General features: G+C 40.7%; 1 protein-coding gene across 2 annotated transcripts in view; it reads left to right on the top strand.

Moving 5' to 3' along the window:
* ppfia4 (PTPRF interacting protein alpha 4) overlaps window positions 1-15,843 on the top strand; it is a 40,981-nt gene that overhangs the window by 11,536 nt on the left and 13,602 nt on the right. For both annotated transcript variants that reach the window (XM_017036748.2, XM_025060279.1), the window contains 8 exons: window positions 11,025-11,126; window positions 11,258-11,422; window positions 11,844-11,918; window positions 12,741-12,812; window positions 13,373-13,594; window positions 13,896-14,030; window positions 15,094-15,228; window positions 15,358-15,441. In XM_017036748.2, the coding sequence (XP_016892237.1) occupies window positions 11,025-11,126; window positions 11,258-11,422; window positions 11,844-11,918; window positions 12,741-12,812; window positions 13,373-13,594; window positions 13,896-14,030; window positions 15,094-15,228; window positions 15,358-15,441 (990 nt within the window). The remainder of the gene's footprint in view (window positions 1-11,024; window positions 11,127-11,257; window positions 11,423-11,843; window positions 11,919-12,740; window positions 12,813-13,372; window positions 13,595-13,895; window positions 14,031-15,093; window positions 15,229-15,357; window positions 15,442-15,843) is intronic.

Consider the following 15,843-nt stretch of genomic DNA (forward strand, 5'->3'; position numbering starts at 1 on the left):
TTGGGTTGAAAAGCTAATTGACTCGTGAACAGGTGATTTGGCTGTTACAGGAGACTGTCATTCACCCCCCCCACAAACACACACGACAGTGGCAGCTTCTAAAAATGATTCAGTTGTAATCTGGTGTTTCCATAACTGTGAAGGCCATAAAGCATATATGTGTGTGTGTGTGGGGGGGGTATTTATGTGTGTCAACAGGGGCATCTGTCATTGATGATTTATTCATAAAAGTGTGTTATTTTTGGGGGGATGTTATATAATCAATATATAAATCATGATTTGGAAAAGAGAAATAAAAAAACACGACATATTGACAATGTTTGGGTTAAAACAGTTGTCGTGGTTTGTCATGGGCGTTAGACAACTGTGGGTTGAGGTGTGCCAGGATGATATCATAGACTTATGAAGGTCTACTGCAGGCTCGTGGCATCTACAATATTTATAGAGCCAGAGAACAGATGAGCTCACTCTGTCTCTGTGTGTGACCAGCTTCCCACACATCAATGCAGGCGAAGAGCAAATACTGGCACAACAGTAAACTGTCACCGCCAGGCCACGCCCAACATCTACATTCTATCATCTCTACTGTATTATTTAGGGCGTTTAATCACAGGGAAGCTGTGGAGGATCACACAATTAATAATGATTAATCGTGACTATAATTAATCACTTTTAATCCTTAATACAACAGAAGTAATAATTAGATGTACAGTACGTGTTTCACACCTCATTTTGTTTGGGATCAACTGAACGTTTGCTAAGAAATTCTACACATTGACTCAAATCAAAATTCTCCGACTGAATTTACAGATTTCCGTCTCAGGAAGAAATGCAATAAATTTGGGGAAAAATAGACTTTTATCTTAACATTGTTGTGAGCAGGGTCAGAAATAACCTTCCTAAAAATATATTGGGGAATGAAACAGTCAGTAAGAGTGCTTTACACTCTTATTATATGACAATATTAAATCACCAGCTAGACTGCAAAAAAAAAAAAAAATCTAATCCTAATCCATACCCTTCTTCTAATCTGTCCTAAATTCTACCATAAACTGTCTCGGTGGGGGCCTGCAAATATCCCCACAAGTTTATTCACACAGTAATTAAGGTACATACAGTTCACACACACAGAGAGAGAGAATCCTCATATCCCAAAATAAAACTAACAATTTCCTGGTAGAGAAAATTGCATGTCAGTTTAAAAAATAAAAGCAAAGTATGATTGAGATTGACAGCTGTGTCACTGTCCGACCATCCAAAGTGACATATGGATTTCCGCACACACACTTATCCACAAACACACAGACACGATTTCTTATTTATAAGGCCGCCATAGTGTGGACCGGCAGATTACAGTGGAAGTCGGATTTAACGTCTGCTGCTGCCCCTGTGTGTTGATGTGTCGGTATGTGTAATACAGCACATCAAATAATAATAATAAAAAAAAAATCAGTCTAAAATTAAATGATGTAAAGAACTAGGATTTAATGTTAGGGAAACCTTTAGAAAGAGAAATATATTTGTTACTATATAAATATATATATGTTTGTGAATATATTTAATATACTATAAATAAAAATTTCAAAATTTGATTCACCCTTGTATGTGAAAGCAGAGAAAACTTTATATATAAATATTCTCATCACGAAAGTGATAATAATTTGATGGTTACTGTACTATTATATAAAAATTGATCAAATTAAATAATTTGAAATACATAAATATTTTTCTTTTTTTCTGAAGTTATATTTGCAGTCTTTTTTGGAGGGTATTTGTTTTAATCTTAATCTTAATCCTAATGTAGGCAGAATCCAAGGTTATTGTTTATCTCTGTGTAAAACAGAGGCTGTATAGCTGACGATTAATCATAGTTGATAGTTAGTTACTTCTGGCCTCTGCTCTTGGTACGGTGAAAGGAATGTGAGGGATGTTAGTGAGGGAGTGAAGCCCTGCTGCTGATGCTCCCTGTGTTTACTCTCTCTCCCTCCTGCATGTGTCCGTCTGTGTGTTTTCTGCTCGGTGAAGGTCAGTGGCTGTGGGAAAAGGACGGTGCAGCAACTGGACACCTCACGTTCAGCCACCAGCAGAGGTGCTGGCCGAAGCCGCTGTCATTAAGGTTACGTTGTTGTGGACTTACTGTAGGCGCGCACACTCGCAGCGGTGTAGAGTTGCATCCTGACACTGGTGTTGGCGTTCTGTGAAGGTCGCAAGCAAGTGTTTTTCTGACCGCCACGGACACACAAACACCTCCACACTCTTAGTCACACGACGTCGGGAAAGGAGGATATTATTGCTAATTATGCAGCGTATGGACTCTTTTTTTTTTAAAACCCCAGCTTTGATGAATTTCCTCAGCTTTTCTCTGGAGCATGGAGCTTTGATGTATTTCCTCAGCTTTTCTCTGGAGCATGGAACTCTTTCTCCTGGAAAGAAATACACAGCAGCTGGGGTGGACTAGGTGTGTGTGGGGAGTGCGGGGGATGCGGGGGGTGTTCCTGTGGTCTCTGAGGTATTTTTTTTTTTTTTTTTAGTTAATGAGGCAGCCTCTGTGTATTGCACTGGGATTTAGGCAGACTTCAGCGATAGTGTTTCATTTTGACAACTGGATTCGTAGTATTTCTTTATTCATTTTTTTTTTTGAGGGTTTGTTTGTTAAGGCGTGTTGTGCTGAATAGAGTTCTCTGAGCCTGTGAGGTCATGTGCTGTTTGACCTGATTGTGCGTGATGTAGCAGGAAGCCCTCTGGACTGACCATGGGAGCTGGGCGAGGACACGGTGAAGGAGAACTGGAGTGAGAAAAGATATGTTAGCAGAAGGAGGAGGAGGAGGAGGAGAAGTACACGGACCTGAGACAGATGTTGAGGCATGGGAGCAAGAGAGAGAGAATGGGAGAGCAGAGGACAGAAAATGGAGTGATAGATAGAAATGATGGAAGGAAAGCGATCAGAGCAGCTGTCCTCTATAGTTGATGACAGATTTGACATATGTTTATACGTTTTATGTCTGTTAGCATTCACTTAACTGGGTTTCACCAACTGCTGCACTACATACGGCCTGTCCTCACCTTAGGGCCCGGCCCTAATGTTTAGTATCAGGGAAGATTTCAAAATGTCAAACGTTGTTTTGGTTAACATTTTGAAAATAATTGTCTGGGAGCCAAACTGCAGTGACAGACAGTGATGTGTAATTTTAGTACATTTGTCACACATTGAAATGTCATTTAGCTCAGTGACGCTCGGTGGTGTAGTGGTTTGCCCTCTGGCTTTGTGAAAAAAAAATCACCTGTTTTCCCGGGAACTTTCCTCCCACAGTCCAAAAACATAGACGATTGGACGCTCCAGCTCTTCACCGGACTGAACTATGGCACATTGACATCAGCAGTGATTGGCACGACCTTTAAGAAAACGAGGACAGATGAAAGATCGTTAGCATTGAATATTGTCTAGTAGCTGCAGTATTTTATGTATTTATGAAGTATTTTATGGACAGTTGTTTACAACCGGTCGAGGCGACTGCATGAAGAAAAGGGTAAAAAAATTGATGATGACAATGATTTTTGTGCTCTAACGCCACCTCTGGTCATCCATCACGTCATTCAGGTCTGAGAATATACACAATGAAAACACCAAAACAAAAAACAGTTTTTCATCAAAGATCCATGAACAGTTCATCAGTGGCACAAAATAAACTATTAGCTTTTGGCAACAAAGAAACAGAATTTGTAATTGTTTTCTGACATTTGTCAGGCTTCTGTTCTGTGTGCAGCATGGATGCTGTTGTTGGATACTCCAGCTGAGATAAGAATGAAAAATGAAGAAGACAGAGCGAGAAAGGATGAGGAAAGTAAGAAAACAGAGGATAAGAGGTGCTCGGGTGGATAGACGGAAAGAAGCAATTATGTTTGGAGGCGACAAGAGGAACCAGAAGAAATAAGAAAAGAGAAAACTGTTGGGGGCTGTTACATTTTAAAAGAGAAAACCTCTTTCACTCTGGTTAGCTGAAGTACAGGAAATAGTGTCACATAAATCAGCTGTTGTCCCTTTTTGCTCGTGTGGACAGAGCCGACGTTGTTCTTCAGACCACAGCTAATGAACTCTCGTCCTGATTGTACTGTTCCTTGCCTGTTCATGTGTCAAAGTTCTTTAATGACTCAATGACTTGTGCTGCCAGTAGGGGGCTCTACGTCACCACTTACCTAAATGGTGATAACTAGGAATGTGTCTGTGAGGCTGTGGACGTATCCTGAAGTGATGTGCTGCGTCTGTAAGCGCAGAAAGTCAAGGGATGTTTTGATGTGTTCCATCTGCCTCACTGATTCATCCTCTGCTTCCTGTGAAGACGGTTGCCCTGACAACCAAGTGGGAAAATGTAGACGCAGAGACAGAAACCCACTGTGTTTCATCAGCTTCCCTCCTTCACTGATGCACTTTACTTCTTTGTCAGCAGTTACAATGAATATGTATGCGTTCCAATGTGATTAGGATGAAGCACGGAACATGGAGCCGATGAACTCGGGACCGAAACGCTTCCAATAATAGACTCGTGACAACAGGACATAAAAACAGGACTGAAGTTTGTCTTTCCCAAACGTTGCTTGTGTGTTAAAGTCACAGAAAACATATTTATTTTTTCAACATCAATATAATATTTTTCAGAACAGTTCATGGTCTAAGTTTTAGGCCAGAGGTGTCAAACTCATTTTGATTCAGGGCCCACATGCAGCCTGATTAGATGTCAAGTGAGCAGTCCAATCATTAGGCCCATGTTTTAAGTATTAACATGTAATGAAATATAATTTGACAAAACATCAAGAACATGAAGCATCTGTGCATTTTTTTTCCTTTTCAAAATTCATCAAATGGGCCAGATTAAACACCCCAGTGGCCTGGTTTTGGCCCGCGGGCCATATATTTGACACCCCTGTTCTAGGCCTATTTTGTTGGGTTGGAATGCAGGTGGACTCAAAAGCTGGACAGAAATGACGTTTTTAAATCACAAGCAAGAAATGTCGTCAAAAACTGAAGGTTTACTCAGAGTTGGTAGAAACTGTTGTTGCATGTAATTGCTGCATTTACCGAGTGATAATGATGTCTGTAACAGAAGTTGCTTCCCCGGTTTCCGCAAACCCTCGACTGTGTATTGATTCAGGGCCTGCAACTCTTTTCTAGTGCTGAAAAATTGCCTCTTCTTCAATTTTGTCCCCAGCCCAGCCTCTCTGGTCGACATCATGATGACTCAATCAGGCTGCAAAGAGTAATGAACGCCTCGCTGTCATGCAGATTGCGTATCGGTTGAAGACTGTCGCCACACCTACTTCACTCAAGCTTTTCCCTGGTTTCTGCGGCAGACTGGGGATTTCAGTTATCCAATCTGTCATGCAATATTCTCTTCCTCTTGACGTATTTTAACCCTCATGTGGTAGGAAACACCACTTAGCTGCTGCTAAGACTGGTTGTTTTACTCCTTTAATCCAAGCAGCACAAACTCCACTCTCGTCTCCTTGAAAAACATGAAACACACTGTTCTGAGCCGAGGCCTGAGCTGAGCTGAGGATACGAACAGGCGACGAAAAAGTAGAGAAATTGGGATTTGATTTGACACCCTGCTGAATCACAAGAATGGAATATCATTGATAACAGACTATGCTGATGTGTCAGCGTTTCACATTCGGTCTGTAAAAGAGCTTTTTCCTTGTCAATCAATGCTGCAGTCAATGATCAGGCCATTAAAGGACTATTGTGCGTGCTTTTAATGTGGTTACTGATGTGGTCTCCTTCGGGTCTCATGCAAAACCTTTCAAATGTGATTAGATTCACTGCAGCTCTTGGACGGCAAACAGGAATCCCTCACTTCAAATGTGGACCTTGAAAAGGTGTTCCAAGTGGAATTTACTGAGCAGATTTTCTGTGGTGTTATCAGCGTTTCCTAAGTGAGTCCAGAGCTGGCGGGGCTTCAGTCCGTCCTGGCATTGCTCCTAATCTGCTTCACTTGGGTTGATTCGTGCATAACTCACAGTTATTATGCAGCAGGTCTAAATCTACTTCATCCTTCTCATGCAGTAAGAGTTTTGAAAAACTTTAGGTCACCTTTTTCACTTTTTTAACAGATTTTGGATCATGTCATTTTTATCCAAAAATTTTAAAAAAAATTAAAGAATTTACAATTCTTACCCTGGGAAATCAAAGGGTTGCTGTTGATTAATCATTATAATAATGTATTAATTGTGATCACAATCAATCATAATTAATTAAGATACATCAATATTCAATATTGCAAATATCAAATCATCATTCATATATGCTATATAATTTCCAAACATTTATTTTACACTACATACACTATACACACACAGGTACAGTATGTAGCTAACTGATTCGTTAGCTTACTTATATTGATCTCAGTGATATTCTTTCTGCAGCACAAAGTCATTATCAGAGTTGAGTCTTTGTGTGACTTGCACCTAAAGGGGTCTCTCCATCCCCGGGTCCCAGTCTGAGTTACTGTTCTAGAATATTCCCAGTGGAGGTGATAGGAGGAAATTGCCTCTGCTGATGTATGCCTCCGTGTTGTCTCCGTGTGCACCCTGAACATGTGTCTGTGCTACGTGATAAACTGTTTGGTTGCTGCTTTCTCACCTCACTTTACTAATGAACTGTTGCCACGGCAATGGCAGGAGTGTGAAGGGTGGCGTCATGGCAACAGATTACTCACTGCCAACTTAGGGCCAACACCTAGGCAAGTTGTTGAGGTTGAGCCTGAGATAAATCTACAGTCAGTTTTAAGTAAAAACCAGCACTGTGTCCCCCCGCCCCCCACCACCCCACCCTCACCCCCATATCTGGCTCACTCGCTCGCTCTCTCTTTCTCCCCCTCTGCAGTGGTGAAGAGTTACAGAGCAGCGATATCCGAGTCTCCCGGGGGACTCTCTTATTCTCCACCCCTCTTGCCTGCATTTGTCTTCACTGTGGCACCGCTGAAGTAAATTACGGTGATACGCATCGACATTAATTTAGTTTGGTTTGGTGTGTACAAGTAAAAGGAGCTTAGTCATTACACTGAACTTTTCTCCAAGACTCTTCTGCCTGGGCCTCATCATCATCATCACCTGCTCATCTGTGCAGTTTTGTGATAATTTCTGACTTCAGCTCTGCATTTGTGCCTGCTCAACACGTTCCACATGTTCAAAACAAAATAACAACAACTGGAGATTCTCCAATGTTACCGGCCCAACTTCAGCATAATTATGGAATAACTGTAAGAACCGTCATCGGTTTTTCCTAAAAATTAAAACACAATAACGCAAGGCCTGGGTTTGGCCAAATGATGTGTGCCCTAAAAATAGTTTTGGGGATAAACGGCTGTATATTAAAGTGAAAGTCACTAGATGGCAGCATTGCAGCTCATTTCATTAATTTATTTTAATAATCAGGGGATTGTATGCAGAATGCTGGTGCCAGATACAGATTAATAAAAACACGGACGTGATGGTAAACTGTCCGTTGTGTCAATAGATGGTATTGTCATAAGGTCTATCTGGCATCATCAGTAGTGTACCTTTGAATCACTGGGTGTTACAGCCTTTCAACACTAGTCACCTTCATCAAAGATGTAGTAAAAATAAACAAATAAATATTACCAGGCTTATATCGGTATGGGATGATATTGGAATCGGAAATGAAGTGTTGGAAAATATCGGCAAAAAGTTCATATCGGACATCCCTAGTAAAAACGTTCTTCCTTGTTCCTATTTTCAGATTGGTCAATGAAGAATCAAAGTTTTAACCATTATTTTATCCACTAGAAATCTCATCAACAGACCACTTCCTGGAAGCCGAGGGTTGAGACATTTACGCAGAAGAAAGGGTTACATTCTGAGCATTTTCCAAGTCTAGTTGGTGTCAGGGTTGGATATTTAGAAGAAAATTCTAAAATGTGAAATCACCATTGATGTGGAGGCTTAAAATAGAAGAAAAATGTTCCTGTCAAGAGTTCTATAGATTTTTCTTATCAGGCCTCACACTGCAGTGTTTTCAACAGTGTGCTACTAATAAATTGCCTGCTTCTATATATAGTACAATCCATGAGTACCATGCAGTAGTCTGTATACTGCACCGGATCTACTGCACTATCCAGTGCGTTACGGAGACGGTGATGCTCTGATTGACATGACCTTTGATTGGCTGATTCATACAATGTGTTAGTGGTTACAGTTTCACTCTTTTCCTCAGTTACTCACATGTTTGCTCTTTCCTCCCACAAATTGACGTTCACAGAAAAAATCCTCCAAAGACGCCGTTCTCAGACTGTGTTATTCCTTCTGTCTCCATCGTCAGCCCACACACGGTGCCAGGAGATGAGAAGCGGTCTCATTCGTTTACATGAGGGCCTGATGGGTATAGGAATCAGAATGACTTATTTAAACTATTTATTTGAGCAATATTAAATCTAACCAATAGTCAACAAGGAGGATGAATGTAGATGATGCTGACAGCTAATAATCATGTATTTAAATGTATTTAAATTAAACAGTGCTGACATTGATAATGTTATGAATCAGTGTATGAGGCGACAGCAGCACAGAGACGTTCCTCAAGGATCACTGTATGTTCTATAGGAACACAGCAGCAGGTGAACTGGGAAAACCTGTTTTAAAAAAGTGTATGTGTGTGTAAGAGAGGTGTAATGGTGATATTTTTCAGTGCTTTCATACACTGGCACTCTCCCTCCACACCTACACTTACTCATGGCACATACACACACTCACTCACACACACACACACACATTGCTTTTTCTTCCTTTAATCCTGGACTGCTTAAGAAAGCTGAGGGGAGAAATCCCTTTACAAAGTCTGGGTTCAGTGATGTTTGGTAACAACTTGTTATCTCACATTTGGGCTGGAGACAGAAGAGTATTTTTTTGGGGTGGGGGGTTCTACAGGGGCTTTAAAATCTCCTCTTTATATATATTTTTTTCTTGACAGATGTAGAGGTTGTGTTACTACAGTACAGTGTATGTATTTCCCTCAGCTCCATTGTACGGCTGTAGTACGTACAGTATTACCCCGGAGTACTGCATTTCCCTAGAGTTGAAGTTGAAGATGGAAAAAGCTCCAACCCTAGCAGCACTGACAAAACTTTTGTTTGATGAATCTCTCATCAATGACTACTGGAAATGAGTGAATTGGTCACAAGATGATTTATGAATCTTTTATAGTTTGTTTTTTTTTTTTGGATGGTTTGATTTTCAATTATAACCCAGAGACAAATAAAAGAGATTAGAAATGTTTGGTAAAAAAGTAAATAAGTCAAGTCAATAAGGGTTGAAATTAAATATCCTCCTAAAAACACATTTAACGTGGGAAAAATTAGGTTTATGACAAACTCAACATTAATTCCAATTTCAAAATCACTAATAAAGTCATCTTTTTTATGTTTTTTTTTAATGTAATTGTTGCTGGAATCACCACAAAACGGAAGTTGTCTCCTGACCATTGCCTTGCACTGACACACAGGCAGCTGTTATTATGACATCTATATGTGGACCTCTGCTGTTTACTTTACACACACACACACACCTTTAACTGCCATGATTTTAGAAGGTGAGGAGCCATCTAGGTTTATACGGCGTAAAAAGCAAACACGCAGCAGAATGGCGCTGCAGCTCCATCACACCGTCCTCCAAACTATTAAAGTTAATGGAGCCTTCCCTTTACAGCCCCTAAAGAACATAAAACACCCATCAAATCTGTAATATGTGGCTGTTTGTGGAGGAATGGGGAGTAAAACTACATGAATCAATCTACTGCACACACAGACGTACTGAACGGGAGAACTACAGCTCTACACTGACCAAGTCATTTTTCACTCTCTGATAATAATAATAATATTGATAATCATTAATGAGAAAATTGTGACAGACAAGCCAGAGCTAGTGAATATACACATTAGATCACTACTATAGCGCTCAGCACCTGCTGATTAGTGGTGCCGTACATGCCAGCATTTTTAATATGACACATTTTTATAGGAAGAAAAAAATCACTTTGAAATTTTTTTAAAAACTACACAAGCTAAAAATTAATAATTATAAATATACATATAAACATATATACATATATACACAGATAAACATATGTATATATATATATATATACACACACATATATATATACTTATATTTACACATATATATATTGTATATATATGATTGTCTGGCAAAATAAAGTCAGACTGTATAATCATCTATGACCAACAAACAACCTGTCTAGTCTGTTCCATCTTTCAGATTAAAATCAATTCTACTATTCGTTCAATTGCAGAAGATCAACTTTTTGAAGTTGTTGCCAACGTGCACATCCCTATTGACACCAGCGAGGCAGCACACAGGCCTTGAAGTATCACCACATCCATCACTTTTCATTTTCTAGGTCATCAGCCACCATCAGCAGTGTCTGGACTCCTGGGGGGAGCAGTGTGGGGGGGGGGTTCACCTCCTGGCCAGTTGCACCGGCCAGTTGCCTGCCATCTCATTACATCCCTGCCAAGTCTCAGCCTCCAAAGAGATTACGAAGGCCGTATTATCATCACATTTGATTTGTACAGTCTGAGACAAATTATTTTTTATTAGATTATTTTCCTGATTGGACCGTACATCATGGCGTAACACCAGGACAGTGCAGTGGCTGCAGATACAGAGCAAAAACCTGTGTTTGTGCAGATCAGATGACATCAGTCTGCCACCTGCCTGGACCTCCTCTAACTGCAGATGCTCAGCAAACATTTTTCATTTCAGCGTTTCTTGCTCCAGAACAGACTTCCAGACACTAGTATTACAGTGTTGTTAGCAATATTTAAGTTTGGCCCATAATTCTGCTAATTTATCTGCTGATGTTACACTGTTTTCTACATGTGCTTGTTTCCGGCCACCAAATGCTGTAAAACCTGGCAACCTCACATTTTAAGCAGAATGGTTAGTTTGCATGTAAATTCACTGCACTGATTTACTGTGTGTGTTCTGGTTTGTAGGAGTTTGCTACTCTGACAAAGGAGCTGAACATATGCAGGGAGCAGCTGCTGGAGAAAGAGGAGGAAATCTCTGAACTGAAGGCTGAGAGGAACAACACCAGGGTACGCATGAGTGTGTGTGTGTGTGTGTGATTCAGCATATGTCTAAACCAGTGTGTGAGACCTATGACGACATCATTTCTGAGTGTTTTCTTGTGATTTTGGCTTCGTGTATGTGTGTGTGTGTGCTGTAGCTGCTGTTGGAGCACCTGGAGTGTCTGGTGTCTCGTCACGAGCGAAGTCTGAGGATGACAGTGGTGAAAAGACAGGCGCCCCCACCCTCAGGGGTTTCCAGTGAGGTGGAGGTCCTGAAAGCCCTGAAGTCTCTTTTTGAACACCACAAGGCCCTGGACGAAAAGGTAAAAGTGCACACACACACACACACAGGTTTATGTGTTTTATGAGGACTTTCCATGCACATACAGTAATGCACTCACTAACCCATTAATCATTATGCATAATCTCAATCCTAACTCTAGCCTAATTCCAACCCTAATTACAAATTTGACCTGCAAATGTATCATTTTTTTGGTAACTTCAACATATTATTTAGTTACTGTCCATCTTCACTAATTTAATCAATAACTATGGAATACGTATACAACATGACAGCAATAATTATTATTATTATACAATAGTAACCAAAAATGTTTAAATTTCACTTTAATTAATTTTTTTATCTTTGATTATCTTTTACAACAGTTGGACAAACAGTGTGTGTGTGTTTTGTTCAGGTGCGAGAGAGGCTGCGGGTGGCATGTGTGTGTGTGTTTTCTTCAGGTGCGAGAGAGGCTGCGGGTGGCGCTGGAGAGGGTGGCCACCTTGGAGGGACAACTAGCAACCACCACAGAAGAGGTCTTTTGAGCATGTTGCTATGCTAACATGTGCATATTAAGTGTGTATATGTGTGTGTGTGTGTGTGTGTGTGTGGCCTTAGAGATATATGAGCCGTCCCTGACAGACGTCCCTTCACGCTTTCTCTCCTATCCTTCCAGTTGTGTTGTTGAATGTATGAATACTGTGTGTGACTGAAGTGCTGACATCACCTGTAGCCACACTCCTATTGGACAGTCCACCTGTCAGTCACACAGTGTTCACTCAGTGCTGTATCTGTTTTAATTACTTCTCTAAATGGCTTCATAAATGCGAGAGCTGACGACGAAGTTGCATTTAAGAAAATCTGAAATTCAGTGTTTCGAACCGTTTGAAAAATATTTATTGATTATAAATGTGGTGATGATTTTTATTATTACGTTCATTTTTCTCATTTATGTGCCATTTAGTAGAGCCCTTTACAGCTACCTCTGCTACTTTACTTTGCAGCCATGTTTGCTAACACACAGCAATGTTCACTTGTTATACCTTTAATTGACACACGAATCCTTTTATTAGAGAAATGTCGCCACATTAGCAGTACGTTTCAATTATGGAAAAAGGGATTTACAGTTTTAGCAGGTCAACTTTAGTTAATTATACAGTTCCCCACTCTAACCACCCACTCTTTAATGAATGGTTTCAAGTGCTGTCCAGCAGAATTAATTAAAATGTTTTTTTTTCCAAAGCCGTTGACAGATTCTTCTGTGTTTGTGCTGCTTCTACGTGTCAAGAATTAAAAACTAATAAAAGTGTGACTTCTCTCACGATTTTCCTTTTACCCTCTTTTGTTCTGCATTGCAGTTAAACACAGTGAGACAGAGGAAGGACGGTGAATCAGCAGAGCGAGCAGATGGAGCTAAACCTACATGGAAGGTCTTCCTGGCTGTGTGATTGTTTTTCTGCTCTGTGCTATATTTTATGTAGTGGTCTGTAGTCTGACCGACCGACTCAGTCGATTTCTTCATATCCTTTCACATATATTGGAAAGACTACATGTCACAGTAGAGTAGAATATGTCATAGAAAGTGTAATGTACGGTAAAGTCTTTGAATATTTGTACCAACAGAAATGTATTTGTCACATATGGTTCTGTTGGTAGTTACTATAGAAACTAAAACATCCTTTAAGATTTATTTTGGTGGTTGGAAACCAGAACTCTAGTCATTCATTAAATCCATTGTATCTGTATGTGTGTACTTTATATGCCGGTCAGTAATATTGTCCTGTCTCTGTGGATGTTTATTCATCCGTTTATAAAAAGCAAAAAAAAAAACCCAAAAAAACCAACGACAGTACAGACGCCTCATATCACACACCGCGCCCTCACGCTGCATCAAAACCCACACTTCTGTCCTGGTGTGCTGCTCAGTGTTAGCGTGTCTACGTGACAGTGTATCTACAGCAGATATCTAATTTGTGTGTCCACCTTGTAGAGGCTTCCCAACGGCTCCATAGACGCTCACGATGACAGCAGCCGCCTGTCTGAACTCCAGGAGCTGCTGGATCGCACCAATAAGGAGCTGTCCCAGAGCCGCGAACACAGTGCTAATTTGAACGGCCGCATGGTCGAGCTGGAGGCAGAGCTGGCAAACGCCCGTCGAGAACTTAGCCGCAGCGAGGAGCTGTCAATCAAGCAGCAGAGGGAACAGAGGGAGGTGAGAGCACAGAGGCAGTAGGAGACTCTGACAAAGATTTTTTATTATTATTGGGACACCTATGTAGATCTTTACAATTATACATGTATATTAGTTAACAAACAGCATCGCTCCCCATCGAGTTCTAACACTGACCCGTAAACACAGAGTGAACTCTTTACCAGCACTCTCCAAAGGTCAATAAAGATAATGGAGCCTATAAAAATCTTAATGCAGGTGATTGGAACAATTGTGTAGAGATGAATAAACTGAACGAACCTCTCTGTATGTTCGTCCTGTTGTTGGGTCTCTGCGTCCACAGAGAGAGGACATGGAGGAAAGAATCACCACGTTAGAGAAACGCTACTTGGCCGCTCAGAGGGAAACCACGCATATCCACGATTTGAACGACAAACTGGAGAACGAACTGGCGACGAAGGACTCCCTGCACAGACAGGTGAAAGACACAAGTCCAGCAGTCTGCAGGCTCACAAAGGACAACTATAATATTATCAATGGATTTACTCAAAATATTATTACCTGTGTAATGCAACATGGAGCAGCTCCTAACAAGATACCTGGCTATTTTTCTAATGTGTCCTGTTGAGTCCATCATACTCCTCTTTCTGTTAAATATATAAATGCTGAGATGGATTCACAACCTCAAAAAATCATCTAAAAAAATTTGACTTTTTGTGTTCAAGGTTCTGGTCTTTTGTTTACAGAACAAATTCACAGCAAAATGAGTTTTCGTAGCTGCATCCACTTCAAAATGAGGGTACAATGGCAGCTGCCCTCACTAGCGCCATCTTGTTACATCTTCTCTGATTTACTCATAGTAAAAGTACTCGCAAATCATTAACAAATGAACTTTTCTATTGGGGTTTTCTTTTGCCACCTTTTACCAACTTTAGTCTTCAATTAATAATGTGTAATCAATGAGTAGACAGTGACTTCACATCCAGACTTGGTGTTAGTAAAAAAGAAAAAAGAAAAGAAAAAGTGTATTTTTCACCTGTCCAGAGCAAATACTGACTTTACTACAGTATATACAGTACACACTAAACCACCTTCCTGGCAGAGTGTAGTGACGTTACTCAAAATATTATATCACCAGTCAAATATGGCAGTTAACACATTTTATTTGAAAACAACAGGCACTTCCTTTGTTAATGTCATGTCCTGTTACAGCCAGGTTGGGTTTGAAAAGACAAAAATAAAATTGACTGGAGTGATGTGTCTGTCAGTTGTGATTATCTTACTTAGAACGGTGCACAAAAGTGGCCCAACAATCCTAATGCAAGGTGACATGACAGAGCTTTTACTGTTCACTACAGTATGAGCGTGAGTGAGCTGTAGAGAAGAAGAAAAAAAACACTCTGGGTTCAGGTATAGTTCAGGGTGAATGGGAGTTCAATGTCTCCAGGCCTACTCTGTCATGTCCTTGTTTAATACTGGCTGCAGTACACTGGTTACACCTCTTGTGGTTGCACTAATGTCACTTATGTGTGTGTGTGAAGAGTGAAGAGAAGGTGCGCCAGCTGCAGGAGATGCTGGAGATGGCAGAGCAGAGACTGGCTCAGACCATGAGGAAGGCAGAGTCTCTGCCAGAGGTAGAAGCTGAGCTGGCACAGAGGGTGGCAGCACTTTCCAAGGTACACACACACACACACTACAAAAACTGTAAACACTGATACGTGTGTTATAAATATAGAGGAGAAAAATACCTGTAGGCACATGAGCTATCGGAGGCAGAACTGATTTGTAACTGTCTCCCTCTGCAGGCAGAGGAGCGCCATGGCAATGTGGAGGAGCGTCTCAGACAGCTGGAATCTCAACTAGAAGAGAAGAACCAGGAGCTGGGACGGGTGCGTGTGTGTGTGTGTGTGTTTGGTCTCATTTTCGTTTTTATTTAGCACCATTCTTGGAATGGTTAGTTATTTCCAACCAGCATTAATCCACTGGGAATTGAAACCTAATTAGGCAGAACCTCATTTCATGGCTCTGGTTAAAAGTTAGGTGGAATTTGGGGGTTGAGATTAGTGGTAGGGGAGGGAGGATGTAAATGATGGTAAATTGACCTTTGGTATAGAGGTTCACCTACATCACAAATGTCAAACTCAGGCCCGGGGGCCAAATCTGGCCCGCAGTATAATTATATTTGGCCTGCAAGATCATCCGATTATATTAAATATCTGGTTGATAAAAAAAGGACTCTTTCTGTAGGACGTTTGCATGCTCGTCTTGTTTCTGTATAGGTTTTCTGGGTG

The sequence above is a fragment of the Cynoglossus semilaevis genome, chromosome 11 (genome assembly GCF_000523025.1).
Source record: "Cynoglossus semilaevis isolate Cse_v1.0 chromosome 11, Cse_v1.0, whole genome shotgun sequence".
NCBI lineage: Eukaryota > Metazoa > Chordata > Actinopteri > Pleuronectiformes > Cynoglossidae > Cynoglossus > Cynoglossus semilaevis.